Here is a 27,629-nt window from a genome sequence, read left to right as displayed (position 1 = left end):
TTTGTTTTTTTATGCTCAGCTATTAGAAAAGGATTACTTGACATGACATCTAACTTTATACATTATAATAATAATAAACATAGCTAGTAGCCAGCTGATACGGTTCTTGATGATCTGTTATAGCTGTTGAATATTTGATCGCATTAGTTCGAGATATAAAACGTTTAGCTGGAGCTGGAGATTGTCATGGAGATTTATTTGAGAATACAGTGAGTATTTATAGTTTCTGTGTAATTAACTTTTCTATATGTATTGCATGACAATGGGCAAATATGTGCTTGGACTAAGACACAACCGCCACCAGTATAAAAGTAGCCTTTTCAAATAAAACATATACTGCCTAAAACATTGCTTTAAATAAACCTTTGAGTCTTTTAAAATAACTATTCTACGAATGTTTTTAATGAAGTTCGATATCATGTGTCTTATTATTTTTACTCTTTGACTTCAAACATGATAATACATGTTTGAAGTGAATCATCTACACGTTACAGTTATTTAACACTCGTCTACTATTGACATTTTTCACTCATACACACTTTAAAATTACTTTTAAAAATTTCATTGAACAAGCAAATTTATGATAAACGTTTGTTTTGTTGTTAGACACAAAGTTACCCAATGGGCTATGCAGTTTAATCAAGGAGTAATGATAACATCATTTACACAAAAATTATTACGTTTTATTAGCTAATGTTAAATATAAAACAAATAAACTGACTTTTTTTTTACCTTTCCAGTACCTTACTTAGTATTCTACAAAAGGGATTGGTACAATATACCAAGCTGTTTTTGTTGTAGGCTAGCGCGAAAACAAGAAGAAGAATTACAAACAAACCGTTTTGAGCAGATTTTAATTTCTTTTTTTGTGCATTTTATACATGCACAGGGTTAGCAGTCAATACTAAATGTTTTAGAGGTGCCTTATACTCCGAACGTTCTATTAGATTTTCATATAATTTCTTGCAATCCCTATTTTGAACCACTGTCATAATTCCTGATTCTTTAAAATAATTTAGTTTTTTTTATTTTTCTTTGAAATATTCTTTCTAGTTCCATTTAATTTTGTTAACTTTAATTACATACTCCCTTTTCTTCCATCAGAAATCACTGTCACACCTACCACACTTTTCATTATCATGCTAGTAATTGAATATCGTCTATCTTTAATGTTTGTTTCGCCTCTTGTGAAGCTGGTAGCTCAGCAGTAATCATGGAAGATTATAGCGCTAACATATAGAGTTTGATACCCGCGACGCCCAACAATTCAACTGACTTACTGTGTAACTCTTCGTTTACAAATAAGCAACCTCATGAAACAAGGTTCACTTTTTAAGCTCACCTGGAGTTACAGATCTCTTGAAACATCGTAGTGTATCTCTATATTATATATATATATCTAGCTAGCTAGATAAACATTTTCTCAATAAATAAAAACACTATCTTAACAGAAAAGTATTTGTATTACCATCTATTACTTAAATGTCTTCTGTATTGATACATCTAAATACACAATTTTATTGTAAGTTTATTTTAAGAGTGTCTTATGTTAAAATCAAATAGAATATTCAAATTTCCTTCATAATTCTCTTTTATTTAAGTGTGTATTTTCTTATATTAAAGCCATATGGGGCTATCTGCTGAGTCCACCGAGGGTAATTGAATCTCTGCTTTGTAAATCCGTAGACTAATCACTATACTAGTGGGGGACATTAAGTTTAGTATGTGTCTATTTCACACCATTGGATATCTAAGTTTTCTTCAGTAGGATAATTTGCAAAATTAAAAGTTTGATGACTATATGGTTATAACAAGTTTATCTTAATTTATCTAGTATTGGAGCTAGTCTTTTACTCTAAAAGCAGTAACAGAATTGGCTTAGTTGTCTGAAGCACGATTTATTTCAAATGCCAAAATACAAGCCTTCACAGCGCAGCATTTCACGCACAAGCATATTTAGACACCAAACAAATTTGCTCGGACACACCATACACACGTCATATTAGACACGCGTACGTCGATTTAACTACACTTTGCTTCAGTTTAATCAAAAACTATCTGGATTCGTGCAGATACACATTAATGCGGTTAATAAAAAGCAAACTTCTTTTAATCAAGAAAGTTAAACCAGTATATAGAACACACCTGAGTATTGACCTTTTTCAGTGAAATTATAAATATTTATGTAACAAATTAAACGTTTGATATATGATGAAGTTTTATTGCGTTTTAATTATATTTTACCTGAATATTGTTCCTTGATCACTGCTAAAGTAACTCTGGAGCTAAACATGTCGTTGCAGCCTATGGCGCCACATTCTGCCATGATTTAACTTAACAACAACCCTGCATTATAGTTTCCATTGTAAAAGATTCATTCGCAAGGCTATTATATCGAAAGCACACCATGCCTCCCTGCATGCTTTCGATACTACGCCTGTAGTACAAAGACGATGGTTTTTCAGCATCTTTTTCAACAATCCATCCCACAGTAATTCATGAGCTTCGCGTCCAGCAACTTGATCAAAATGTTTTCGTATGAAATAGCATGAATAACCGTTTATTTTCCAGCTATTTGAGGTATATAACAATTGAATGGTAGATATGACCAGGAGTCTTATCTTGATACATGAACCCGTATCTTGTTGGCCGCATTTCCAAATGGAAGTATTTCTTAATTATGTTATGTGCTGTGACGTGGAGCATGTGGACAGCCTTTCGCCAAAGCCCTTTCTGTGAGTGAATATTTTGCGTGTGAAAGGGCTGTTACATATATGCATCTCAAAAGCAGTTATACACGGACTTAAAACCTTATATCAGCTGTCACATGGTTTACTGATTTGGATATTCAAAATCCTATTAAAATAATGTACTGCATCCTTTGTCAAACAGTTCATGGAATTTCTAACTTTAACTTGCACTTCTTGCTAACAGTATATATAGGTTACAGCTTTATTAAATATTTTAACATAAATGTAATTAAGAGTTAACAACTGCTTTTCTGGAACTGTACGCGTTACCTTCAAAACATTGTGCAAATCTTTAATTTTGTTAAGCAGAATCTATTTGTATTAACTATAAAGATCAAGTTGTAACTAAATTAAAAAGAGCCTGTTTAACATACGCGTGTTTATCATTTTCTAATTCCTGAATGAGGAAACCTCTTGAGATCAATCAAGTTCTGTCAGTGTCAAAATTTCTGATATTTCCTATATAATTTATGTCTTTGAACTAAAACAAACTATTTTTGAAACTGAAATTACTGTTTTATTCTTACGTAAAATCGATATTCTGTTGTGTCAAGAAGATTTATTGATCATTGCTTTCTATTAGTTCTTTCATTCTTTCTTTAATTCTAGCTAGGATTGCTTATGTTTTTATCTATGGTATTTCTTATTCACTCAAACTGTTTGTTTTGTTTTGTTTTATTTCACGAAAAACTACACTAGAGCTATCTGCAATAGCCGTCCTTAATTTAACAGTGTAAGACTAGAAGGAAGGCAGCTAGTCGTTACCACCCACCGCCAACTCTTGGGCTACTATTTTACCAACGAAAAGTGAGATTGGCCGTAACATTATAACGCCCCACGGCTAAAAGAGCAAACATGTTTAGTGTGACAGGGATTCGAACTCGCGATTCTCGGATTACGAGTCGAGTGCCTTAACCCCTGACTATGCCAGACCACACTCAATCTGAAGCACGTGAAGCAAATCCATTATTAGTTCTTCAGTAGATTGTGGAAACATTATCAAAATCGACCTAAGTAAAATTTGGTATTTGGTTTTATTTCAATGATTTCGTTAATTAATTATGAGCTATAATGAACTAAATTGCTTAAATAATATATTCGAGAATACTTAAGTGCTAACACCATCAACCTATTACGTTTTTTTCTCTGAGAACTCCTTAGGGTTTACTTTTACATTAAGCGTATAATGAAAGCAGTGCTCTTTATTTTTATTTATATGAAGTATTCAAACATGAACCTACATAGTAGCATAACCATGATTTGGAGGCTAACAAATAAAATTACTTAGAAGTATAACCAGAATTTGGAAATTGAGGTGTAAGAATCAACAGAGAACAAGCGCGGCATTTGATAATAAGCAAATAGGTCTAAAAGTCACCAACAGAGGAAAACAAAGACAACAAATGAAAAGTAAGTTTCGTCACTTCGTTAAAAGAAATGTAAATGTTTTTTGCTATTAAACTGTGGACGAAGTTCTTGAGTAGTGATTTCAATTTCTCCGTTATTTACTTATTCAGTTTATTTTTGTGCAAATCTTAACAGCTGTCACCGTAGTCTATGTCCTATCCTTGATTACGCTGGTGCTCATTAGTCTAAAGCAATGAAGTGTATTTCTAAATCGGTCTAATTAGCGTTTTTCTTAGTGTATTTTAATGTATGCGATTCTCAAAAACTTCTTCGTATTTCAAACAGAATTACTTTGTATACATACGCCATGAAATACACTATATTAGTAAAAGAATGTAAATAGTATTTTACAAAAAGATAATTGAAGTCAGACTTTACCATTCTACTTAACTTTAGCTGTTTAAATGTCCTTCTTTCTTTTGTTTAAACTCAATTTTAGCATTTTAATTAAACTGACTACAATATAAGAATATCTCTGTTGTGAAACTGAACTTCATTTTTGTTCAATTAAATGAAATTTAATTATATGCTGAAAGGAAATAGTATTGATTGTAATATAATATTTTAAATCTTTCTATCGTTTGAGTAACCATATTTTTAAATTTATTGTTGATAAAAAGTAATAATATTTATATCATGAATAATTCTTTTATTTTATAAATATTTCTTTGAAATGTTCTCTATACAATTAAAATTTTCAATGATAAGTCAAGTGAGTTACTTCTAATATTTGTAAATTAAATCTCCTCACTATAAAAATTACAAATGTAAAATAATCAGATAATTTTGTGATCTTCGGAAGAAGTTATATTCTTCAAAAATATTGTTAACTTGTATTCGTTCAAATTATTTTATAGATACCATTAGAACGCGCAGCTCGCTCTTGAGATTCGCAAATTTGAACCCCTGTCACCAAGCATGATTACCCTTTCAGCATATGCACAAATGGTCAATTTCATGAACCATATCGTTTCTCTAATGTTATCAAAAATTGCATTTTATTGAATTAGACTTACCTGTACTTGTACCTTTCTTCGATCGCACTTAACATTACACTACAAATACTTTAATTAAATACAAACATTTGTAAATATTTGAAAATTGTTGTTTTAGAAAAAAAATTAAAAAGGGTAGGGAGTGTAACAGCTAGAAATGATATCTTTCTAAATAAATTGAGATTCATCTTTATTTAAATAATATCTTCTAACAATACTCGAAACTGTTTTTGCCGAACACCCACGTACACGGGAAAGGTTTTATTAGTCATTTAGTTTCATGCCGAGTATTACAGGTTTATATTTTATTTTGAAATTCCTTTTTTCATAAATTTAAGGAACAAGTGCTCATCTGTGTAGATGTTTTCATCCTTATTTTAAGTTTATTTGTATCCTTTCTAGATAATGAGCCCACGGATTATACACCAGTGTACAACAGCCATAAATATACCCTTTTGCCAAATGGCTCACTTCTTGTTCATTCAGTTGGCAAAACCGAAGAAGGCTTTTATCTTTGTGAAGCTCAAAACGGTTATGGAAGAAACCTAAATAAACTGATCAACCTTATTGTACACCGTAGGTAACGTTTTCTGTTTAATAATATAAATTATTCTGTATAAAGTAAAGATTTTTGTTTTTACTCTGTGGAACCTCGTTAATATCTTCCTGATATCTTATTGCAAGGTCTGTATTATTACTCTGTAAACTTTCATTGCTGTTCTTCTATTCGATTTCTATTTTAGTTTTAAGATTTATTTTCTTCTTTGGTACTGATAGAAGATTCATTTATTGAAGTTTAAATTGTTATCACTGTCCCTGAAATTGAAGAAAAGACGATTATTAAATCCATATTCTAGTGTTACATAAATTGTCTTCTTAATAATTTTAATATGAAACTCTTACCCGTAATCATTTCTTCTAAACTTCCATTTCATTTATATATATTTGAGTTTATTTAATCTTCATTTTGACAGAAGAAACTTCTCAGTTAAGAAAATATTGCTATCGTTGCTCTCTTTTCCGGTCTCTAAACATGTATTTTTTATAAGCTTTATTTAACACGTTGGCTACTAAGCCTATTTTGCTGATACTTTCAAGAGTCCCATTAGTCATTTTACAATTACTTTTTTTTAAGAAAAATGTATATGTAGCCCTTGTGTCCCAGCCAACAAGTGGCCCTTTGAAAAGAAAATAGAGCAATTCCCACCTGTAGGTCGTGTGGGAATCAAAGTGTTAATTAAAAACCATTTACTTCTCTTTTTCATCAGCTCGAAATCTTCTCCATGTTACAAACTTTTCGTATTCTCATTAAGTAACCAAAAAGGAGTTTAATTTTTTTAGAATATATTTGTTTCTGTTGTCATATGAAAATTAATTGGTCGATTGCCTTCAAATTTATCAATGAAGCTAGAATACCTGCTTGTAATCAGCGTATTTTTCTTTTGATATCTAAGCCTCTTAATTTACGACAATTTTTGACTATCAGTATATCAAACAATAATATAATTGCAGACTGGGTTTGCTATCTTACTGATCACGTATTTCACGGTAGGCATTTTTAATGACTAAGTTAAAAATATTGAGAAAGGGTAAACAGAAAAAATATATCTCATCAATTCAAAATAACAATAACTTACACATACTCAACTACATAAAATACTTAAGATGACATTAGCCTAGAATTTTATGAGCAAACAATAAAAAAAAACAAAAAGTGAATTCGTCAGTTAATGCTGATAGAAAGCTAAATGGATATGTTGAAGATCTCTGGACCAATCTGAAAATTTCCCTTACGTGTTTAGAGTATGTTATCAAAATATCGTCCCTAACTTGTCGTGAAAAACTCAGTTAATTTTTGTTTGTTTGTTTTGAATTTCGAGTAAAGCTACTCGAAGGCAATCTGCACTAGCCGTCCCTAATTTAGTAGTGTAAAACTAGAGAGAAGGCAGCTAGTTATCACCACCCACCGCCAACTCTTGGGCTACTCTTTTACCAACGTATAGTGGGATTGACCGTCACATTATAACGCCCCCACGGCTGAAAGGGCGAGCATGTTTGGCGCGACCGGGATGCGAACCCACCACCCTCAGATTACGAGTCGCACACCTTAACACGCTTGGCCATGCCGAGCCCTCAGTTAATGAAAAGAACTAAAACGTTATTCTCCACTCAACTTAAAGCTGAAGATAATTGGAAGGATAATTCGAAAAAAGGATACACATTGAGTTCAAGAAATAATTTATATTTCTAAATAATTGTTAATTGCGATTCTGTTTACTTAATAAAAATAAACAGTAATTTTAATTTAAGGTTTGCCAACAAAGTAAAATATCAAAGAAAACAAGATCTTCAGTCTTGTTCGGTTTTAATATTTTCATTTAATAACTTTCAATATCCGTTGCATGCTAAAAAAAACAATTATTTACCATGAAGCAAATCGAATTTTCTTGTGTACTTGTTATTCTTTCTCAATATTTCAACAATTCTACAATAAATAAAAACGTAATAACCGCTATAAACTGTAATATAATTTCAATCTCATTACCGTGATCTTATGTTGGCTTTAAGTTAGTGATACTACCAGATTGTTTTAAAAATAGACATATTTAAATATACATATGCTTCTCAACAATAACGAAATAATTCTAAACACGAACGTGTTTGTTGTTTTACATTTTAAACAATCGCTCGGAAAGATTTTTATTATAATTCACCAATATAGTTTTATTGAACAAAACAGGTATCACCTAAGAAATTGTTTCTAACTTTCTTAATCTATATATTTTTTTCATGAATGAAATATACATATTTTTTTTAGTAAGAAGTGGCTTTCTGTAGATAATTCGTAAAAAATCTAAAGAAGCTTATACACGGGATCATCATGTTTTTTGCTATAGACTTATACTTTTATGAGAAGTTATCGTTTGAATTTAACATAGACTGCATTAGCATAACTTCAAAAACACGAATTTTATCAAACCATATATTGTATTTATTGTATTGTCAGTTTTATTATAAATCTACAGAACCACCGAAATTCGACATCAAATTCAAATCTCATTCTGTGCAGAAGGGCCAGACAGTGGCTCTTTCGTGTACAGCGAGCGGAGATGAACCAATCGAACTTGTCTGGAAAAAAGAGAATCGACTTCTAAATAACAGCTACAAATATCAGTAAGTATTTGAATGTGAGCATTCAATGCACAATAAATACTGATCGCTATTGTTCTATTACCTTAGTATTACCGTTCAATAAAACATGAGGTGTTATAAATCTTGGATATGCAAATTATCATAAAGTAGTCCAAGAACATGGATATTAAAATTAATTAATATAAGTTTTGAATATTTTATCATAGAATCAAAACATCAAAGACTAGTTTGGACTGAATATCATATAAATGTACATACATATTCAATATTCTCCACAGTAACACTTTAAAAGTAATCTCTATCAAAATCTAAGGTATTTGACGACTTTCTCATCTCTTTGATAATTTGTTTTTATTGTTCGTCAGAATATTTACTTTAAATAAACTGTATCATGTAACGCCTAAAAAAGTAGTGCTGATGTAAATACTCTTGCGTTATTTTAATAACTATTGCCTGCTTTAAAACAGAACCTAACCATCTTATTGTCATAACCCTATGTCTGAACTAGCTTTCATTTTCAGTTTTATCGTGTAAAAAAACTTTTATTAATGCTTGAGAAAAACGTTATCTGTTTGTATACCTTCTCATCTTTTGTCTTTCAAATATTTATAAATATGTTTCAGTTCCTTCAAAGAAAAAGGAGAAATTCCATAGAACGAGGCATCAAGCAATATTAAAGTTACATTGAAACAAAAGTCCATACAAGCTATAACATAGCAATTTAATTTCTGAGGCGTCAGAAAGATTAAATACATCTGCCTTGTAGCATTGTTTCTAAAGATACTTAACATCGAAAAATAAAAGATACAAGGAAATATATATTAGGAGGAATTCTGGGCTTCTGCCTCAGTGCTAGTTTGATATGCAATTGTATGTAATAGGCAAAAATAATATTAAATAACACATACGTACATTATATACTGTTAGAAGAATAATAACATAGAATCCGACTGCTTTTGTTTAATCTACCGTTTACATCCCTAGCAATAAACAAATATCTTCGTCGCATGCATGTATATAGTTGCTTCTTAAGCTTTGTATTCCAGTGGAAGTAATCAAGACAAAGAATTTCGCCATTAAATTTAAGTACATAGTTTCACATTTTTTTCTGCTCCAACGTTCAATAAATGTAATGAATGTTTAAATAACGACTATGCAAGTATGCTTTACAATTTATTTGTTAACATATTTCGTAAATTTCCATTTTATAATTCGTTAAATACATCATGATAAGAGCATATCTGCCATGAATAAATTATCTTCAGAAGGAAAATTAAAACTGGCACATAAATCTTAAGAGTAAACTATCTCCTGCATATTTTCAGTCGTTTATAAATGGAATCGTATGGGATCTGTCATCTGAGATTCTTTTTGCATGTGCATTTTTAACTGAATAAAATTTTCGTACGTCATCAGTCTCTAATGTACCTTCGACGCATCATTATAATAAATCAAGACTGATTCCACTATTTAAAATGAAAATTCAAGTTTTATTAATTACATACATTATTTTTCAGGGTGAAAAATATTTAAGTTACCGAAATAATTTTCAGCTGCGATTCTCTGAGAGACATATAGCATAAATCTGTCATAAAGAAGAAAAACAAACATAGAAGAATAGAATTTTCACAAATATATTTTCATTTCTGCTGGTATTAAAAAAATTGCAAATAGAACTTTTTATTACATACTCATAGTTACACATAAATTTATATCAGGTTATTTTAAAAAATCGTTACTAGAAATATGAACTAAAATATGTAAGTTTATGACACAGATTGTTATAAAACCAAACAAATGTACAGCTTGTATTTAATGTTCGAAGGGCAATTTTGAGAGAACTGATAGACATAATTTATTATATACATTTTGTTCAAATATTTGTTAATCTTGAATCCCAAATGATATAAAGAAAACTCATACAACTAATTTTGCTCATTGATGAGACAACTCTATGACACAAATGATGATAGAAGAAGGACTACTTTTAAACCACTCTAAATACAATAATTTGCTAACATCCATATAAGCAAACAAATCCATAAGAGAAAAAAAACTTTTGAATTGTCTTATCGAAGAATTAATCATAATCTTTTTAACTTAGTCCAACGTAAATCTACAGCTTAATTTGAGGATTTCATTCTTAATCACAAAGATTTCAGCTATTTTTCTGTTAGCAGAATAAATGTGTTGTTTTTTTGCAATAAAGTCCAGTTTTACATCTATTACACGTGACTGAAAAGTTGATTTCACTTAGTGTGATTTGGGATTTCTTCCAAAGTTCTCTGTTAATCTGACGCCCAAGTTAATTTTTTATGCATCATTTTTTTATTTCTCAACGTAAACATCATTTGTAAGTATCTAGGGAAGTTAAAAATCTAGGTTATGTCTAAGAGAATCTTTTATAACCGAAGTCGTGTAACAGTTGTATATAAGCTTTCATTTATACGTTTTATTCTAAATGTCTTATCTGTGGCATCAAGATCAAGCCATCGTGCTTGAATCATATGACAGCAGAATACTTTGTTATAACACACTATGAAAGTCAAGGCTAAAATTATCTAACAATGTGTAGGCTTGATATAGGCTTCCTGATTTAAAAAGCCGTCAAACGCCATTCGATATTTGACGTTAAGAACATTCCTCTATCTTTATTCAGGTTAAGTTGACATTATGATTTAGTATTGAGATGAAAATCGTTCATAAAGGTAAAACAAATACTGAGAGCCTTTACTTCTTGTTCCAAATCATAAAAATGTCACCTACATATATTATAAAAAGCTTATGGTTTTGGTGCTAAATAGAAAAGACTTTTGTTCCAAGGTATACATGAAAATAATAGTATAAACAGCAGAACAGTTTACTTGTTTATAACTATCTCCGTTGATTTTTGAAGCTAAGCCTCTTAAACAATCTTTCAATCGTATTTTAATGAACTACTACAACTTTAAAATTTGATTTCAACTTCCTCTAAGTCTATTAGAGTTATTTATATGGAATGTTTAAAGCAGGTACAGTCATTTTGTGGATTTTTAATAGTCTGTACCATTACACGAATCTACATTTTGAGATTCCCAGTTAATTATAACATTTCATGGACCGTAGCCTTAACAGAGTTGAGTCTGAATTTTCGAGCTTGTTTTTTGATGTCTTTAGTATAATCATGAGTTACCTTACTAAGAGATATGTCATCCTGAAGAAAGTTCTCAGTCCCTTTTCTTTTTTCTTTTTTTTTTTTTTTTTTGGGGGGGGGCATTTCCTTGTCCATTATGTCAATATGTTTTCTTATGGGATGGTTTCATTGTTAATGTTGTAGCCTCTTACTTAATAGCAAAACATCATTACATTTATTCTTAACACTAATCATTTTAATTATTACTCTCAAGTAAATATATTTACATTAGATTACTTTTGTCTCAAATAAGGTGTTTAATTGTATAATTCCTTATACCATTTAAAACTTTATATTCTAAAATTAAGAAGCATTGTATATTTGAAATAATTTTATAAATATTAATAAAAGTAGGCACATAAAAGTTATTTAATATAAATCAAGTTTGAAATGTATACAACATAAAATTTGGTTTGCTGTAGTTAACTAGAAAAAACTAAAGACTTGCATGAAAGTTTGTCATTAAGGCATTAATAAATTTCTCTCTCTAATTTCAGAGTTTCAAGGATAACATTATTATTATGATACAGCGACATTAAATTTAATTACGTTTGTCGCGAAAGTATAACAGGATTTTGCATCTTCAACAGTTATAATGGTTCAAATAGCATAAAATTAATGTGGACTGTGGTTTAATAAAACACCCAGCTCCGCGTATCGGTTTTCAGTTTTATTTGATGAGTAATTTCTTTTGCATTAAAATAAATTCACTAAAAAAAAAGAATACTGCATTTTTTTAATCAAACCTCACGGAAATCTCTGAATTATATCGTATTAAAATGAACGTGATCATTAGGTCCGTTACAACCAAAAGTATTTTAATTATTTTTTCATATAATATCAAGATATAAGAATTACAAATATCAACCAACATTGTTCAAGTAATTACTAGCGCTCTTTCACGTTCGTTTAAAACACAACGAAAACGGACACCAGTGATGTACATTATGCTTTACAGAGAATGTAACTGACTTATATAAATAAACCACCCCAAAGCAACACTATAAAATATTTAGTTTTCTTCTCAGTCTTCACAGTAATAATGTTTGTCTACTTAGGAGTTTATTTTTCTTAAAGCTTAATTTCATAGATCAAGATAGATTGATGCAGACCAAATATTTTAGCACTAGTTAGCATTAAGCAAGTATTCTGCTTATTTCGCTAGATCTCCATTAGACTTTGATATGTTTTAGTGAATTAAAATTGAAATATTAATATGTTTAGTAAAGACTGCGAAAATAAAAAGTATTATCAGAGGAATTTACATATTATAGCAGGTTAACAAAATAAAACATATAATATTATGTCTATACTTGTAGTTTTAAACATACTTCTAGGTTCACAATATCGGAAATACCACAATCACATCAAGTATCCATACTTAGGATTGTGAGGACCAGCAGGAACGACTCGGGGATTTATTCTTGTCATGCACGTAATAAATATGGAGAAGACGAAATGAAGTTCCAATTACTGATTCAAGGTAATAACATCAACAAATAAATTAAATATTTATAACAGTTACTCTCTTCCCCAATAGTTCAGCAGTAAGCATCAGGGTTTATAAAGATAAAATTATGGTTTCGATCATTTGACAACTTTATGCTTCGCAGCAAATAAGCATTTATTAGAATTGAAAAACCTTTGTTTCGAGAATTTTAGAACCTTGACTTGAGTCAGTCTTCTGTGAATTATATCTGCCTTAGAAGTTTTTGGACGACGATTATACTTGCTGATTCAGATTTTCATCAATTGGTACGAAACCTAAGAAAATCTTCTCCGTCTGAACTTTCGTTAAAATTATTAATAGAAACATTTTTATGAAATGCAATTTTTACAAGTGTACAGTACTGTGCAAAAATGTTAGGACACGAGAACATTTTGTCATTCTTTCTATTTCCTGGGGCTAATTCTTTAATGTCATTACAAAACATAAATTTCAATACCATGGCAATACTTCACTGATCCCTGTTGACAAATAAATGAATGAGCCAGGATGAGAATGCTTACCATTCTTTAGAATTCCCATAAACTTGAACCAAAGGTATGTATGTCATAAGGGTTTCGCTTGATTGAACATAATGATAAAAATTTAGGGCCTGAAATAACTGTGTTGGTATTCCATACACTGTTTTAACTATGTAGTAGGAAGTTTGCATATGGTACTGGTGTATGATTGAATAAATCAATTAAATACCGCTCCACAGACAAACCTTAACAAAAACAGAGTTTAACACTATATATTAAGTTTTGTTGTTATATCACGGCCAAAAATCATATTGTCAATAGAACAGAGAGTTTGCATAAAAGCTTTACGTGATACTGGTTGGACTCTCCGACAAATCACTGCAAGCTTAAAATGTTCCCCGAACACTGTCAAGCCACCCTAGATCTGATGCTAAGTAACTTCATTTACGCAGCCTTCAAGACAAAAGAAAAACTGCCACTAATCTCAAACATGAGATAAACGACCATCTGTCAAATTACAGAAAAGTGTCCAGATCTATAGTATAAAAATAATGAAAAATTCGCTCGTGTAGCACTTATAAACCTTTAATTTGATCTCTAAACATTATCAACAGACTGAAATTTGATAAATGGTACGAAACCCAGAATGATGATCATTGGGAAGTGGCCTTATGGATGGATAAAACCAAGTTTATATATTTGGTTCAATTCGTAGGTTCTACATTCATCAGAATAAAGGTGAAATATACGTATCTCATTGCATAACATCAATAACATCCATTATGAAGCATGTATGATGCAGTGTGATGGTTTGGTGATGTTTTTCAGCTGAGACGACAGGAAATGTTTGGAAATAAATGGAATAATGGACTACTACAAGTTCAATCAGATACTGATTCATCATGATATATCCAGTTGTTCGCTAAAGATTTCTACTAGCAAGAAAGTAATAACCCCAAACAATCATCAGTCCTATGCAAAAATTACTTAGCTAAGAAAGGAGCTGCTGGAGTCATTTAAATGATGCAATGGCCTCCACAGAGCCCTGATCTCAACCCAATTGTCACGTTTTTGATCTGCCAAATCAAAAGTCACTTCCAGAGAAACCTTATAGGAGCCATTTGAAATAAAATCCCATAGGCCAGTTTGATTAAATATGTCGCAACAATGCCTGAAAGATTGTCTGCAGCTATTAAAGCAAATGGGAGATATACAAAATATTAACTGTTTGCTGAACTCAACCACTTTCACTGAGTTTCTGTTGTCCTAAGTATGGATATTAATAAAATTTTGATGTTTTACCTGTCATTTACCTTCCATTGTTCTATATCTTTATCCTAACACTTTTGCACGGTAGTTTATTTTATCATGTTAATTAAAATAAACAAAAACTAACTTCCTAAAAAGAACTTGATGTATAATATTTAATTTGCAAAAAACAATCTTAGGTACCTTCTAGATGAAATAAAGATTTTCAGACGAAAGCGACTTACTAGAGTTAAACTCACGTAGGTTTATTAATAGAGAAGAAAGTGTTATCGAAGAGAATACTCATTGAAATATCCATGTTTTCCTCAATCGTTTATTTACTGAATGTCATCGAAAGTTACTCGAGGGCTACCTGTACTAGCCAACCCTAGTTCTGAGGCAATAGATTAGAGGATATTCAACTCGTGAACTGTTTGTTTGTTTTTGAATTTCGCGCAAAGTTACTTGAGGGCTATCTGCGCTAGCCATCCCTAATTTAGCAGTGTAAGACTAGAGGGAAGAGAGCTAGTCATCACCACCCACCGCCAACTCTTGGGCTACTCTTTTACCAACGAATAGTGAGACTGACTGCACATTAAAACTCCCCCACAGCTGAAAGAGTGAACATATTTGTGTGACGGGGATTCGAACCCGCGACCCTAGGATTACGAATCGAACGCCTTAACACGCTTGGCCATGCTGGGCATAGCTCATGAACTACTTTAATGGAATACTGGTATTTAACTGTATCTACTATAACTTACCCATGGTCATATAGTACAGAGCGCGACTTCTTTTTTAGAATGAAGGTAACGTAGTGCGTACTACTGAACCTGGGATTAAGAATTTGTTTGTTTTGAAATTTCGCGAAAAGCTACACTAGGGAATTCTGTGCTAGCCGTCCCTAATTTAGCAGTGTAAGGCTAGAGGGAAGACAGCTATTCATCACCACCCACCGCCAACTCTTGGACTACTCTTTTACCAACAAATATCAGGATTGACCGTCACATTATAACGCCCCCACGTAATTCGCGTATTTACTTAAACAAAAGTTGCCTTAATCAATTAGGCAAAAAACAAAACTTTTCTCTCTTCTTTCAGTTTCAAAAGTAGATTATGTTCATAACATTACATTTATAGCGACAGTGCTTATTAAATTTCTACATTTGTGTTTTCTAAACAACTACATAAAAAAAAATTATATAAAGCTATGTTTCAACTAACTTGAGTATAAAAAAGCATCGCAAATCTACTAAGACCTTATTTATTATACTTGCTCCCTTTCGATATAAATGTATTTCTCTCCTCTTGTGTGTATCTGTGTGTGTGTGTGTGTGTGTGTGTGTGCACGTGCGCTTACCCGAAATAGTAGTAGATTATAAGTAAAGCCTTTAATGTCTCATAAATTAAATTAAACTAAAAAGTGCATGTTTAAGTGAACGACGCGCAATTTTCAAAAGATTGGAGAGTTTCGTACACTTCCAACGAAGAGTATGAGCGAGTGATTTTTATTTCCCATAAGAAGTTTGTGTAAAATCGATTTTCTTTCTTTCGTTCGTCAAATTAAACGTATTTGGTTGAAGCTGAACTCATCTTGTACTCAAATGAATTTAAAAATCGTATTGCTATCTTGTGCCACATGAACAGAAGAAAAACAAAATTGAACAAGAAATGCAAATAACTAGATCAGGTACTTTAACTGCTCAAAATATGCGCTTTCTTTAAATTTAATGAATAGGTTATTTGCGTGTGTTTTTCTTGTAGCAAAGCTACATCGAATTATCTTCTAAGTGCACCGAATCCAACCCCCATTTATATGTATTTATTTATAATTTTTATATCAATTTTTTATTTAACTAGCGTATTTAAAATCAGAATTCCAAGATAAAATAATTCTAAATATATTCTTTGTTTATCAAAAATTACTATCCAGACAGCCTTTTGTTCTCTACCTGAAAGAATCTTTTAGGTTGGAACTGAGATAATAAAAATGGTATTTAAAATGTTAGTTGTACGTAGTATCAGTAATCCATAAATGTGATAACATACATAAACAACAAAATATGGTGCTGTGTGGTCTATATATAGGTTTAAATAGCCTTGTTTCTTTGCCAGCTTAATCTTCATAGTAACTTTGGAACTTTTTCTTCGGTAATAAAACTATGAAAAATGTGCCAAACAGATGAAAAACTTAACGGATTTACTATTATTTTAGACGTATTATTGCAATTAGTCTATTACATTTTGTAATTACTTTATGATATATTTTCATACTATTAACCAACATTTGTGTAAAGATACGTAATACAGTATGTTGGATTTTTTTTTCATTGTAAGCCCCTAATTCAATATTTCGCTCCAAAAATTGTTACTCATTTTTTATCTTTGTTAGGCATTAAGTACAAAGATACATAACTGGTTTTCTATGCTGTGACCACCGCGGGTATCGAACTCTGACATTTGGCATTATTAGCCCTCACACTTACTGTTACGCAAATGAGATAAACTCATTTTTATACGTATCAGTGATATAATATACTAAAAAAAATAAAATTATAAAGATATTATTTATGCAAGTTACAGATATGCTGAAATAAATTTGTTTGTTTACAAGATAAGAATATTAAGTACGTTGTATTATGGGCTTCTAGCACAAATTAATACAATACATAATTTCATTACGTTTAGTTTTGAAACAAAACTGAAATAGTTCAGAAGTACAAAGTATTTATTTATATTGGAATTGTGTTTGCTTTTATGTTTTGTTTAACTTCGACATAAGATACTCAAGGGTTGTCTGTGCTAACCACCCTAATTTAGAAGTGACAGACTAGAGAGAAAACGGTTAGATAACACCCTACCAACTTCTGGATTATTTTTCACTTACAAAAAATGAAGTTCATCGTCACATTATAACACCCCTATGGATGAAAGGAGAGAAAATTCAATGATGAGATTTGAATCCGCGACGCAATAACCACCACGCTATTTCACACTTTTAGGATTAAAGCAATAAAGCTTTAATTCTGTATATATCCATTACATCTTTACGACAAAATTTCTCTACTTCTTACTGAAATAAATCATGAAATAAAACAATAAAATACTTTGTGCACTTAAACTAAAAACATTCTATAAAACTCAAGATCCTAAATAAAAATATAACAAGATAATTTTTGTTGGACAAATTTCAAATAAAAAGATCTGTAAGTGAATGACATTTCCTGTAGACCTAAAATAAAGTAGGTAATAATCTTGTTTATGATTGAAACGATAACATAAACAGACCCGGCATGGCCAGGTGGTTAAGGTGCTTGACTCGTAATCTGAGGGTCACGGGTTCGAATTCCCGTCCCACCAAACATGTTCAACCTTTCAGCCGTAGGGCGTTATAATGTAACCGTCAATCCCGCTACTCGTTGGTAAAAGAGTAGCTCAAGAGTTGGCGGAGGGTGTTGTGGACTAGCTGCCTTCCCTCGTGTCTTACACTGCTAAATTAGGGACAGCTAACGCAGGTGATAGCCTTTTTGTAGCTTTGCGCGAAATTCAAACCAATACGTAATCACTCATTTATTTTGGTCTTAATATTTTGTATTCCTTACTTCTAATGTAACCAATATGATCAGTATTAGTGTTTCTCCACTTAATTAACGTACACGCGGAATAAACAAAAAAAAACTTATGGGACATCAAATGTATTTACAAGTTTAATAATATCTCTGACAGTATATATCAAATGTTTAACCAGAACTACAAATTAATTCGTATCAGTATATCTTCACAGAGGCTCCTGGTCCACCCTCAAATGTATCTGTCACCAACGTCACAGGAAGGACTATTTCATTGGCGTGGATGGAACCGTACTCTGGAAACAGCGTCATCTCTTGGTACTTAATAAAATATCACAAAAACCTTTCTGGTAAGAAGTTTCAATCTCTTTATTGGTATATATACATATATATAAAGTAATATTATTTTTATGTGATTAATTCTATTTGTACAACAGTTTATTTCTAAACAAACGTAGATATTAGTTTATGATTTTCTTTTATTGACGCTGCTATTTACTTTTTCATATTAAGTTTATAAGAAAACCAAAATAGAGATCTTGCACATGACGTCACAAATCATTCTTTTTACGTCAACACTGTCATATTGTACGTCAAGCACTCCTGTATACCAATACATCAATCCATATCTGTACACTATTTGGTAAATATGTAAATACTGTGAATGACGTAAACATCGTATTTGGCAAAAGATACGGATGCAAAACTCCACAGCTACTCAGTTTCTCCATATATCTTTACTTGTGCACATTACAGAGACGATATAATGTATCAAATAGTACGATATTAGAAGATGAATTTGTAGTTTTTCACCTAAGACAAATGTAAGCACTTAACGTCTAATATGTCGAAGTAAATTATAGCCCACGTAAAAATTTGACTTCAGTGCAAAACTGCTTTCGCATGAACGAGTTGAGCAGTTTGAAGTAAATGTTTCGAAGTAAAATGTCAAAATTATTATTTTTAAAAAGGCATTTAGTAATTCTTCTTAAAACTCATATTATTAGACTTTAAACAAAACTAATGATAAGCCAAATCAAGAAGGAGGACTGGCAGGCCTTGCAACAAACTGAAGTACCAGATTTAATATTCAAGTATCTCATTAAAATACATACTGAAATTAACTTATAAACTGCTTGAAAGAAGACGGTTTCCGCCACTGGATTTTATTAATGCATTCGTTTCTTTTAACTTGTTAAAACTTTAGATCAATGAAGTCAACAGAAATAAAACCCGAAAAAAAGTACTGTTATGTACAAAAAAACTATTTTTGCATATACAAATAAGAACATATAACAGGAGCAAAAGAAACCCTTATACATGAAAAGATATATTAAATAGTGCAAATTCACCTTTGCATGATATATACAATACTATATCATTTTACCTTACATACTTATCTTAGCATATGACCACGTCTCTCAATCCTTTGCCATTCTCATTACTTATGACCTGACATTGCCATATACTTAGGATGCTTGATTCGCAATGTACAAATCGCAGGATCGGATCCCTCTCACTAAGCATCCTCGCCATTTATGCCGTAGGATCGTTATAATGTTACAGTTGATCCCACTATTCGTTAGTAAAACAGTAGCCCAAAGATTGGCAATAGGTAATGATGACTATGTGCCATTCCTCTAATCTTTCATTGCTAAATTAGGGACTGCTAACGTAGATAGCTGCCGTGTAGCTTCGTGCAAACATCCAAGCAAACCAAACTCATAGTTTAGATATTTTAACATATCATAGAATACTGGGTGATAATGTTTCTTCTTGTTATTGTTGTTAAGGGATAGTTCAATAGTTTCTTTTCAGCAATAATACTCTTAAAAGATAAAATATTGAAACAAAATTCTAATTTACATAAACGTACCTTATAGGTTAAATGGTGAAGAATGCAAAATGTTTTTTTATAAAATAATTTTATTTGTGCATACAAATTTATTCTCTCTGTCCAACAGTACTTTATCTGAACAAGATGTAAATGTTCGCCACTTTGTATCTCTCAACATCATTGACTGAATGTAAAACGTTTTCAAATTTCAATTATATACTCAAAACGTCACGAATGTGCAAAATAAATTTCCTGAATAATCAAACACGCTTTCAAGCCATATTAAAGTTGGCTCAAGGGAGTTTTATTTTATAGCACATTTTAAAGGTCGTGATATAGATGACTAAAGTTTAACCACAAAAATACTATTACATAATCACCTTGTAATTTATAAAACAATATTAAATGAGATTCTGGCAGTGTTTATTGAATACCTTTAGAGTTCTTACAGTTTCAGCAGTTTTTATTGTGTTACTCTATTGGCATTTATCAAGCCTAGTCTATTAAACATTAAAAATTATTTACGTGCCGAACATAACGAAATCTGTCTTGTTTATTTTAGACTTTTATGATAAAACTATACAATGGGCTATTTTCGCATAGCTGTCCTTCATTTTGAACTTACAGAGTAGAACGAAGGCAGATAGTTAATACCTCTCATAATCAAATCTATAGCTATTCTTGTGTGAATAAGAAGTTGGATTCACAGGTTCCAAGCTTGTATTGTATTTTTACGTAAAGACACTTGAACCATGAATCCTTAGATTTGCAGTCAGGACATCTTAACTTCTGGGTAATACTTGCTCATGATAGCGTAAGCATGATAAAATATATCTACCAGTGGCACAGTGGTATGTCTGCGGACTTATAACGCTAGAAACTGAGTTTCGATACCCGTGGTAGTACAGATAGCCCATTGTGTAGTTTTGTGTTTATCTTCAGACAAATAAATACAAAATATAAAATAAGTGAAATTCATTAATAAGTGTAACAGATTAGAGTTACAAGTATGTACAAGATTGGCCATACCTAAAACAATCGGCAGTATTTAATAACTTGTTTGAAGTATCTGTTCCACGTACAACTATGTCTAATTATTTTATATACCTGATGGACTATATCAGCAGTCTCTGTAAATATGATTAAGGTTACAAGATAAGAACATTAAATGTATTTCTGACTGATTGACTCTGAATATCTCTTATCATGTTATTCTCCAGAAACTTTAATAGTATCATTGTATTATACAGTTACTCCTAAGTAGTTCATTCGTACTTCATTCCATGTGGGCTTAATAAAAATAGAAAATTAAAAGTATATATTATGGTAGTTGAGCATCAGAGTTATTAAAACTGCTTATTATAGTAATTTAAATTTATGTAGTAGCAGACGACTTATGCCTAAGTTCAATGTAACATATAAAATGTTTTAATTAATAATCAAACTTTTATTACAATACATACCTACTCTTTATACGTCGGCAGTATTTCACTTCTATCAACAGAAGTGACTTTTTCATATATCATCTTCATTTTCTTGGTTAGCACTTAGGCTACCCAAACTAGTTTGCTTGTTTGGAATTTCACGCAAAGTAACACGTACGCTACATGCACTAACCGTCCCTACTTTAGCAAAGTCATCATCGCTCTGGGTCTGCTCTTTTACCAATCAATATTGTCAAATTATAGCGCCCCCATGACTGAAAGGGCTAGCATATTTGGTGGGACGGAGATTCGAACACGCCATTTCCAGACTGCGAGTAGAGCGCCCCTAAACACCAAGCCAAATAAATCACGTAGCTATAAGAGAAAGGACTGGTTAACTTAGCACAAAGTGGGGCCTGTGAATACTTGGAAAAGAAAACTAGATAACTTCCCTCCACCCCACATTTAACACATACAATAACACAGAGGGACGGATGGGGAGGGTGGAAGATTATTAGTTTTTTACATATGCCCAAATTGCCACTCAAGACTGTAAATACTTATTTACTGGTATATCTTTGTTATTTACGAAATGCGTTTTTCTTTACTACAGTATGTCAACAAATTCTCAAACATTCAGTTCCATTTTTGAATTTAATTTATTCAAGAAATGGGTTGAGTCATTTTCTGGCCGTGTTCTGCAATGGAGCAAATGAATTGTTACGGATATAATCATTATGTTTATTGAGGCAATGTTTGAAACTGTGTTTGGTTTTACCTATGCATTTCTTTCTACACTCACATGTAATTTCATATTCATTTTTTATTCATGTTATATAATTTATATTTTGTTTTTAATTTTATTGACAAGTTTAAAGTAGGAATATAATATAATCATATTTTCTAAAATGCTCACAGTTTTTATTCGTCCGGTCTTTTACATAAGTCAGCATAACTATTTTTATTGGCTTTCTTATCATACACATTTTTTCAGTTTAATATATTGTATGACATTATTATAATTATATCTTTTTCAGGTGATGCATCTTATCATTTCGGCCTAGAAGACCTGTCTTTGCCAATACTTTTAATATAATCCATTTCGTTCCTTAGGTCTATTTTATGTATTCTATTTCTAAGGGTATGGAAAGCTGCAGGCTCTTGAGAAACGGAAGTACATTATTTTATTTTAGCTTAACCCAACCTGTAAAAAATGACGAATTGGAGTTTTGTAAAAATTTAAAAAAAATAAAACGAGAACCCCGAAAGTTTTATTCACCACAATTCCCTTTCGCATTGGGAAAATAAAAATAATTTTCAAATATACTCTAAAAATCAATAAAAATAATGTAAGCTTAAAATGAAAATGACTCACAATACGAGCGTTATACGCAAACAAAATGACAAGTGGCTTTCATATAGAATATATTTTAATCAACGGAAAAGTAGTACTAGTAGTATCACGACAAAGTTCTTCAGTTTTATAGAAATTTATTTGACTTATTATTTTTCTTAATTTCAGTTTATTCTCCACATTATAGTCATATCAAGAATGTTTGCATGCCATTTCTAATGTTAACAAGCATTTAGAAGAAACTGGAAACGCTTTTCAGCGATTCAGTTATTGCTGCATAATAAATTTTAGCAAGGCTATGAATGTAGTCTCATTTATTCGGGATAGTAATAAATAAGTCTGAGCAGCAAGAGTCCAAGACCACGATAACGTAATCTTATCACCCAAATTTTGACCCTTAACATCTCAGTAGAAATTGTTAATTGTAGTTTAACTACAACCACTGTAGGTACACAGTATGGGCCTTTACTAAATATGTAACATCAGCTGGCTCTTTTTTTTCAAAGACTTTTTTACTTTCAAATCTATTATTAATCAACTAAACCATAAAACCTTAATGGCCAGTTATGATGAAGTCCCAACCACTGAAGCCTGTAAGATAGCTTTAGAACTTTATATCCAAGACCTTAACCCATTGATACACAACCCCAGCAACAAATTAACAACTCTTATAAAATTCACTACCACCAAAACTAGTATGGACAATTCTGTGTCACCAGTTTCAGCCAACATTTTTATGACACAGATTAAATCTCGAGCGATCAATTCAGCCTTACATCCATCACTTTACTGGTACAGATTTGTTGACAATACAACTGCTGGATTCACATGTACAGAGCACACACTTAGTTTTTCAACCACGTTAACTCTATACACCCCAGAATTAAGTTCAAGAAAGAACTAACCAAATAGCATTTCTCACCTCAAGATCACAAGAATGGATATACAATTCCAAACAGAAATCCACAGAAAGATCACCCATACTAGACTATACATTCGCTGTGTCCCTATACTCACCCGATAAAATTAACGATGAAATAAACAAAATAAAAAATTTCATCAACATCAACAAATTTTCTCCAAAGACCTTTAAAAAAATTGTACGTACACACCTGGATCAACAACACAATCAACAACAAACAAACAATAATAAATCCCAAGATACAACAAACTACAAAACTTTACACTACTGCGTACCATATATTCCCGACATGAGCGAAAAAATAACCATTTGGAAAAAACTTAAAACACAACATTCCAGTAAACACCAAATTTATTCAAAAACCAGGTGCAAAATTTAAGTCCGTACTTTTAAAAACTACACTTACAAACACAACACCAACATTATTTATAACATACAATGCAACAACTGCCACGACTTCTTTATTGAAAGCAGAAAAATGAAAACCAGATTCAAATAATAAAAAACAACTTCACACGCGTTTAAACACTGCAAGTCAAATAAACAAAACATACCCCTAGAAAACACCCAGATACTAGGTAGGGAAACAAATATAAACACACACAAAATCAAAGAAACCCTACTTATACAACGGTTAACACCAAAATTAATCCAGTATAAAGGAACACCTTTATATCTATACTAATTAATAACCTAACATCTAAGAACAACGCCTCTGCAGTCCCGTTCCCGTTTACACTGTCGTCCCTAAGGTCCGTGCCCTGAGACTGTCATTTACAAACTCTCTTTGTTAACCTAAAGATGACCTAAGAAAGTCAAAACGTTGTTTTCTGTTTCATTTTGGTAAAAGTTTTATACCCATACCAGCCGTCCTGAGATACATTTTTACTTCAAGTGGGGTTTTCTTTATCACGAACTAGTATGCTAGTGTTTTTTTTATTGCTTTTGTTTTCATGCTGAACTGATTTCCTAGAGAGAGAGAAAAAAAAGCTAGCAGATTAACAGAAGGTGTATTACAAAGTAATGTTGAGTTTTTATTATTCTTCAAAAGAAAAAAGAAGAAAAACAAGACTGGACACAAGTGTATAAAAAATAATCATACGACAGATAATCGCTTTCAGTGGATCTTGACTACTTTATCTCTAGACTCTATTAGTGTAAATCTTGATTCAGACTGATTAATGCTCATGTTACTTTAGTTATCTCGGTGACGTACCGATTACTCAGAGTTACTAACGCTAACACTTGACTAGTCATTTCCATTAAAAAGTAAGGTATGTTCAAGACATCACCTGACCTACCAATGGAGAAAACTGCTGTCAGCTTTTATATACAGCTTTTCCTTATATACAGTTTTGCTATCCTAGAAATTTAGATACATGACCTCCATAATAAAATATGATACAATTATCCTCCCCACATCTTCTATAGTGGATCGGTCTAAATTTATACGAACGGTTATCTAGTCATGACTGCTTAATTTAGCAATATAAGACAATATAAGACAAGAAGAAAGACAACTAGTCAGCACCACCCATCGTTAAATCTTGAACTATTTTCGGTAATAAATAATGGAATTGATCGTAACAGTATAACGCCTCCATTCAAACCCACGATTCTCAAATTGCGATTCGAGCACCCTAATCACTTGGTCATGCTGGGTCACTGTGAAAATAAAGCTTTTAATCAGATTAGCTGTTTCTTATATTTTTGAAGATAAATAGTTGTTTATCCCATTATAGTTTTAATAAATTAATAATTGAACTGAACTAAGAAGTAGAGTGCACATAAAGCAAGAGAGACGTCTACTCTGAGCATCATACTATAGAATTCCAGCTCTTTTCATCACAACAGGCTAAATTTTATAATAGATTATAGTGCGCATGTATATTAAATGAATTTAACATAAGTTACCTAATAATTATACATCGTTGAAGATGTTAGATGTATCGATATAATCTTTAAAGCATTTAGGTATTCTGAACATTGATATCTGTATAGATACCGTCTAATGTAGTCTTAAAGCTGAAAACTGTTGTATTTAAAAAATAAAATTCTTAAGTGGGTTAATTTAATTAATACTTCCATAACCTTATTTACTATCAATTACTAAATTTATTTATTCTGACAATTTTTCTTATTTTTCAATTTAACCTTAATTTATTTTTTATGCTGACTTTGTTTTTAAAGCATAACCAGTCACTGGTTTATAAAAGTTTTAACATTTATATTTAAACACAAATAATTCATTAAACGCTGCATACACATTTAAATTGTTTATTTCGCTACTTGGGATGCCAGAGAATAAAATCAGTTTAATTTATTAGGTGCTTCTATCTGTTAACGGAATATTTGAAACTGCAAATTTGGCATTTTGATATCACCTACACATTCGAATTTTCCATAGTTTTTTTCTATGTGCTTGGTTTGACATTATCAAAGTAAGCTGTGTTACAGTGACTAATAACCCGTGGTATTATGAACTTACTGAGTTTATTTCAACAAATCTAGTGTTACTAATCATATACAGTGAGTTAAACTAACTGAAAGGACAGTGTCTGAGAGAATTATTAATATGCCAGCAAGGACTGCTAAAAAATCAAATCAATGTACTAAAGGAGACGCAAAATTTGGGATTATGTAAACAGAGTAAATTAAAATCACAGTCATAATTTACGTAAAGTAATATCAGGTAAACACGCCCTTAGCGACAAGAAATCATAATTTAGAGAATCATATAAATTATGTTTAATCTGATGTTTAAGTATTATTTTCACATGATAAATTACAAAAATAAACGTTGTAGTGTTTTCTTCATAATTGATTCCATGGTTTACTGAGTAATTAGTCAGTAAAATAAATTATTAAGAAACCAAATATCCCAGGCATTTGATGAAAATATTTTAGTATTATAGAGATCAAAATAAATTTTCTTTTGTTTTGTTTTGTAATTTTTGAGAGCTTGACACAACAAAATTAACTTGTGTTTAAAATTAGTCGCATGTATAAATCTGTAATCTAATATTGTATTTTTAATAAGAAAAATCTTGATTCATTTTTACTATTAGTGCAAATACCAAATTATTTAAAATTTAAATTAATTTATTAATAAACAGAGTTTTGATTATAAAAGGATGGAGAAATGGATTCGCAGACATAGAGAGAGGTAATTACCATAGTTTAAATGGTTAGCATGTCAATTGCGAAATATTTTTCACTGATTATATCTGTATATAGTTAGTTTTGTACTTTATCCGATTACTTTAGTTACTTTTAACTATGTATTTAATATCCGTAGGGGAACAGCAGAGATCGATCAGTAACATTAGTGTTGACGGATCTCACCGTGTAGCTGTTCTTAGTGATCTAGAACCAGCAACCACTTATCTAATTAGTATTACTGCCCAGAATTCAGTTTCTTGGGGCATTCAAAGTGAATGGATTGCAGTAAAAACTGAAGAGGAAGGTGAGACATATTTTATATTTAGCCCAAAAAGAAATAGAACAAAATAAATTAAATTGCATGAATATTCAGTGTTTGTGTCAGCTTTATTGTTTGTTTGTTTTTTGGAATTTCGCACAAAGCTACTCGAGGGCTATCTGTGCTAGTCGTCCCTAATTTAGCAGTGTAAGACTAGAGGGAAGGGTAGTCATCACCACCCACCGCCAACTCTTGGGCTACTCTTTTATCAAAGAATAGTGGGATTGATCGTCACATTATAACGCCCCCACGGCTGGGAGGGCGAGCATGTTTGGCGCTACTCGGGCGCGAACCTGCGACCCTCAGATTACGAAGCGCACGCCTTAACGCGCTAGGCCATGCCGGGCCA

General features: G+C 31.4%; 1 protein-coding gene and 1 long non-coding RNA gene across 5 annotated transcripts in view; one reads left to right on the top strand and one right to left on the bottom strand.

Annotated features, from left to right (window-relative positions):
• The window catches only part of LOC143252796 (cell adhesion molecule Dscam1-like), a 114,879-nt gene that overhangs the window by 48,510 nt on the left and 38,740 nt on the right, over window positions 1–27,629 (top strand). For all 4 annotated transcript variants that reach the window (XM_076505511.1, XM_076505509.1, XM_076505510.1 and 1 more), the window contains exons 6-10: window positions 5,555–5,728; window positions 8,179–8,326; window positions 12,815–12,960; window positions 18,478–18,612; window positions 27,098–27,265. In XM_076505511.1, the coding sequence (XP_076361626.1) occupies window positions 5,555–5,728; window positions 8,179–8,326; window positions 12,815–12,960; window positions 18,478–18,612; window positions 27,098–27,265 (771 nt within the window). The remainder of the gene's footprint in view (window positions 1–5,554; window positions 5,729–8,178; window positions 8,327–12,814; window positions 12,961–18,477; window positions 18,613–27,097; window positions 27,266–27,629) is intronic.
• Window positions 18,383–21,957, bottom strand: LOC143252797 (uncharacterized). The gene is made up of 2 exons (XR_013029144.1): window positions 21,563–21,957; window positions 18,383–18,583 (listed from the first exon to the last, which is right to left on the bottom strand). It is a non-coding gene; the product is annotated as an uncharacterized LOC143252797 (long non-coding RNA).

Source organism: Tachypleus tridentatus, chromosome 6 (genome assembly GCF_004210375.1).
Source record: "Tachypleus tridentatus isolate NWPU-2018 chromosome 6, ASM421037v1, whole genome shotgun sequence".
In the NCBI taxonomy this organism is placed as follows: domain Eukaryota; kingdom Metazoa; phylum Arthropoda; class Merostomata; order Xiphosura; family Limulidae; genus Tachypleus; species Tachypleus tridentatus.
The sequence above is the reverse complement of the archived record's forward strand: the minus strand, read 5'-3'. Positions and strand labels throughout refer to the sequence as shown.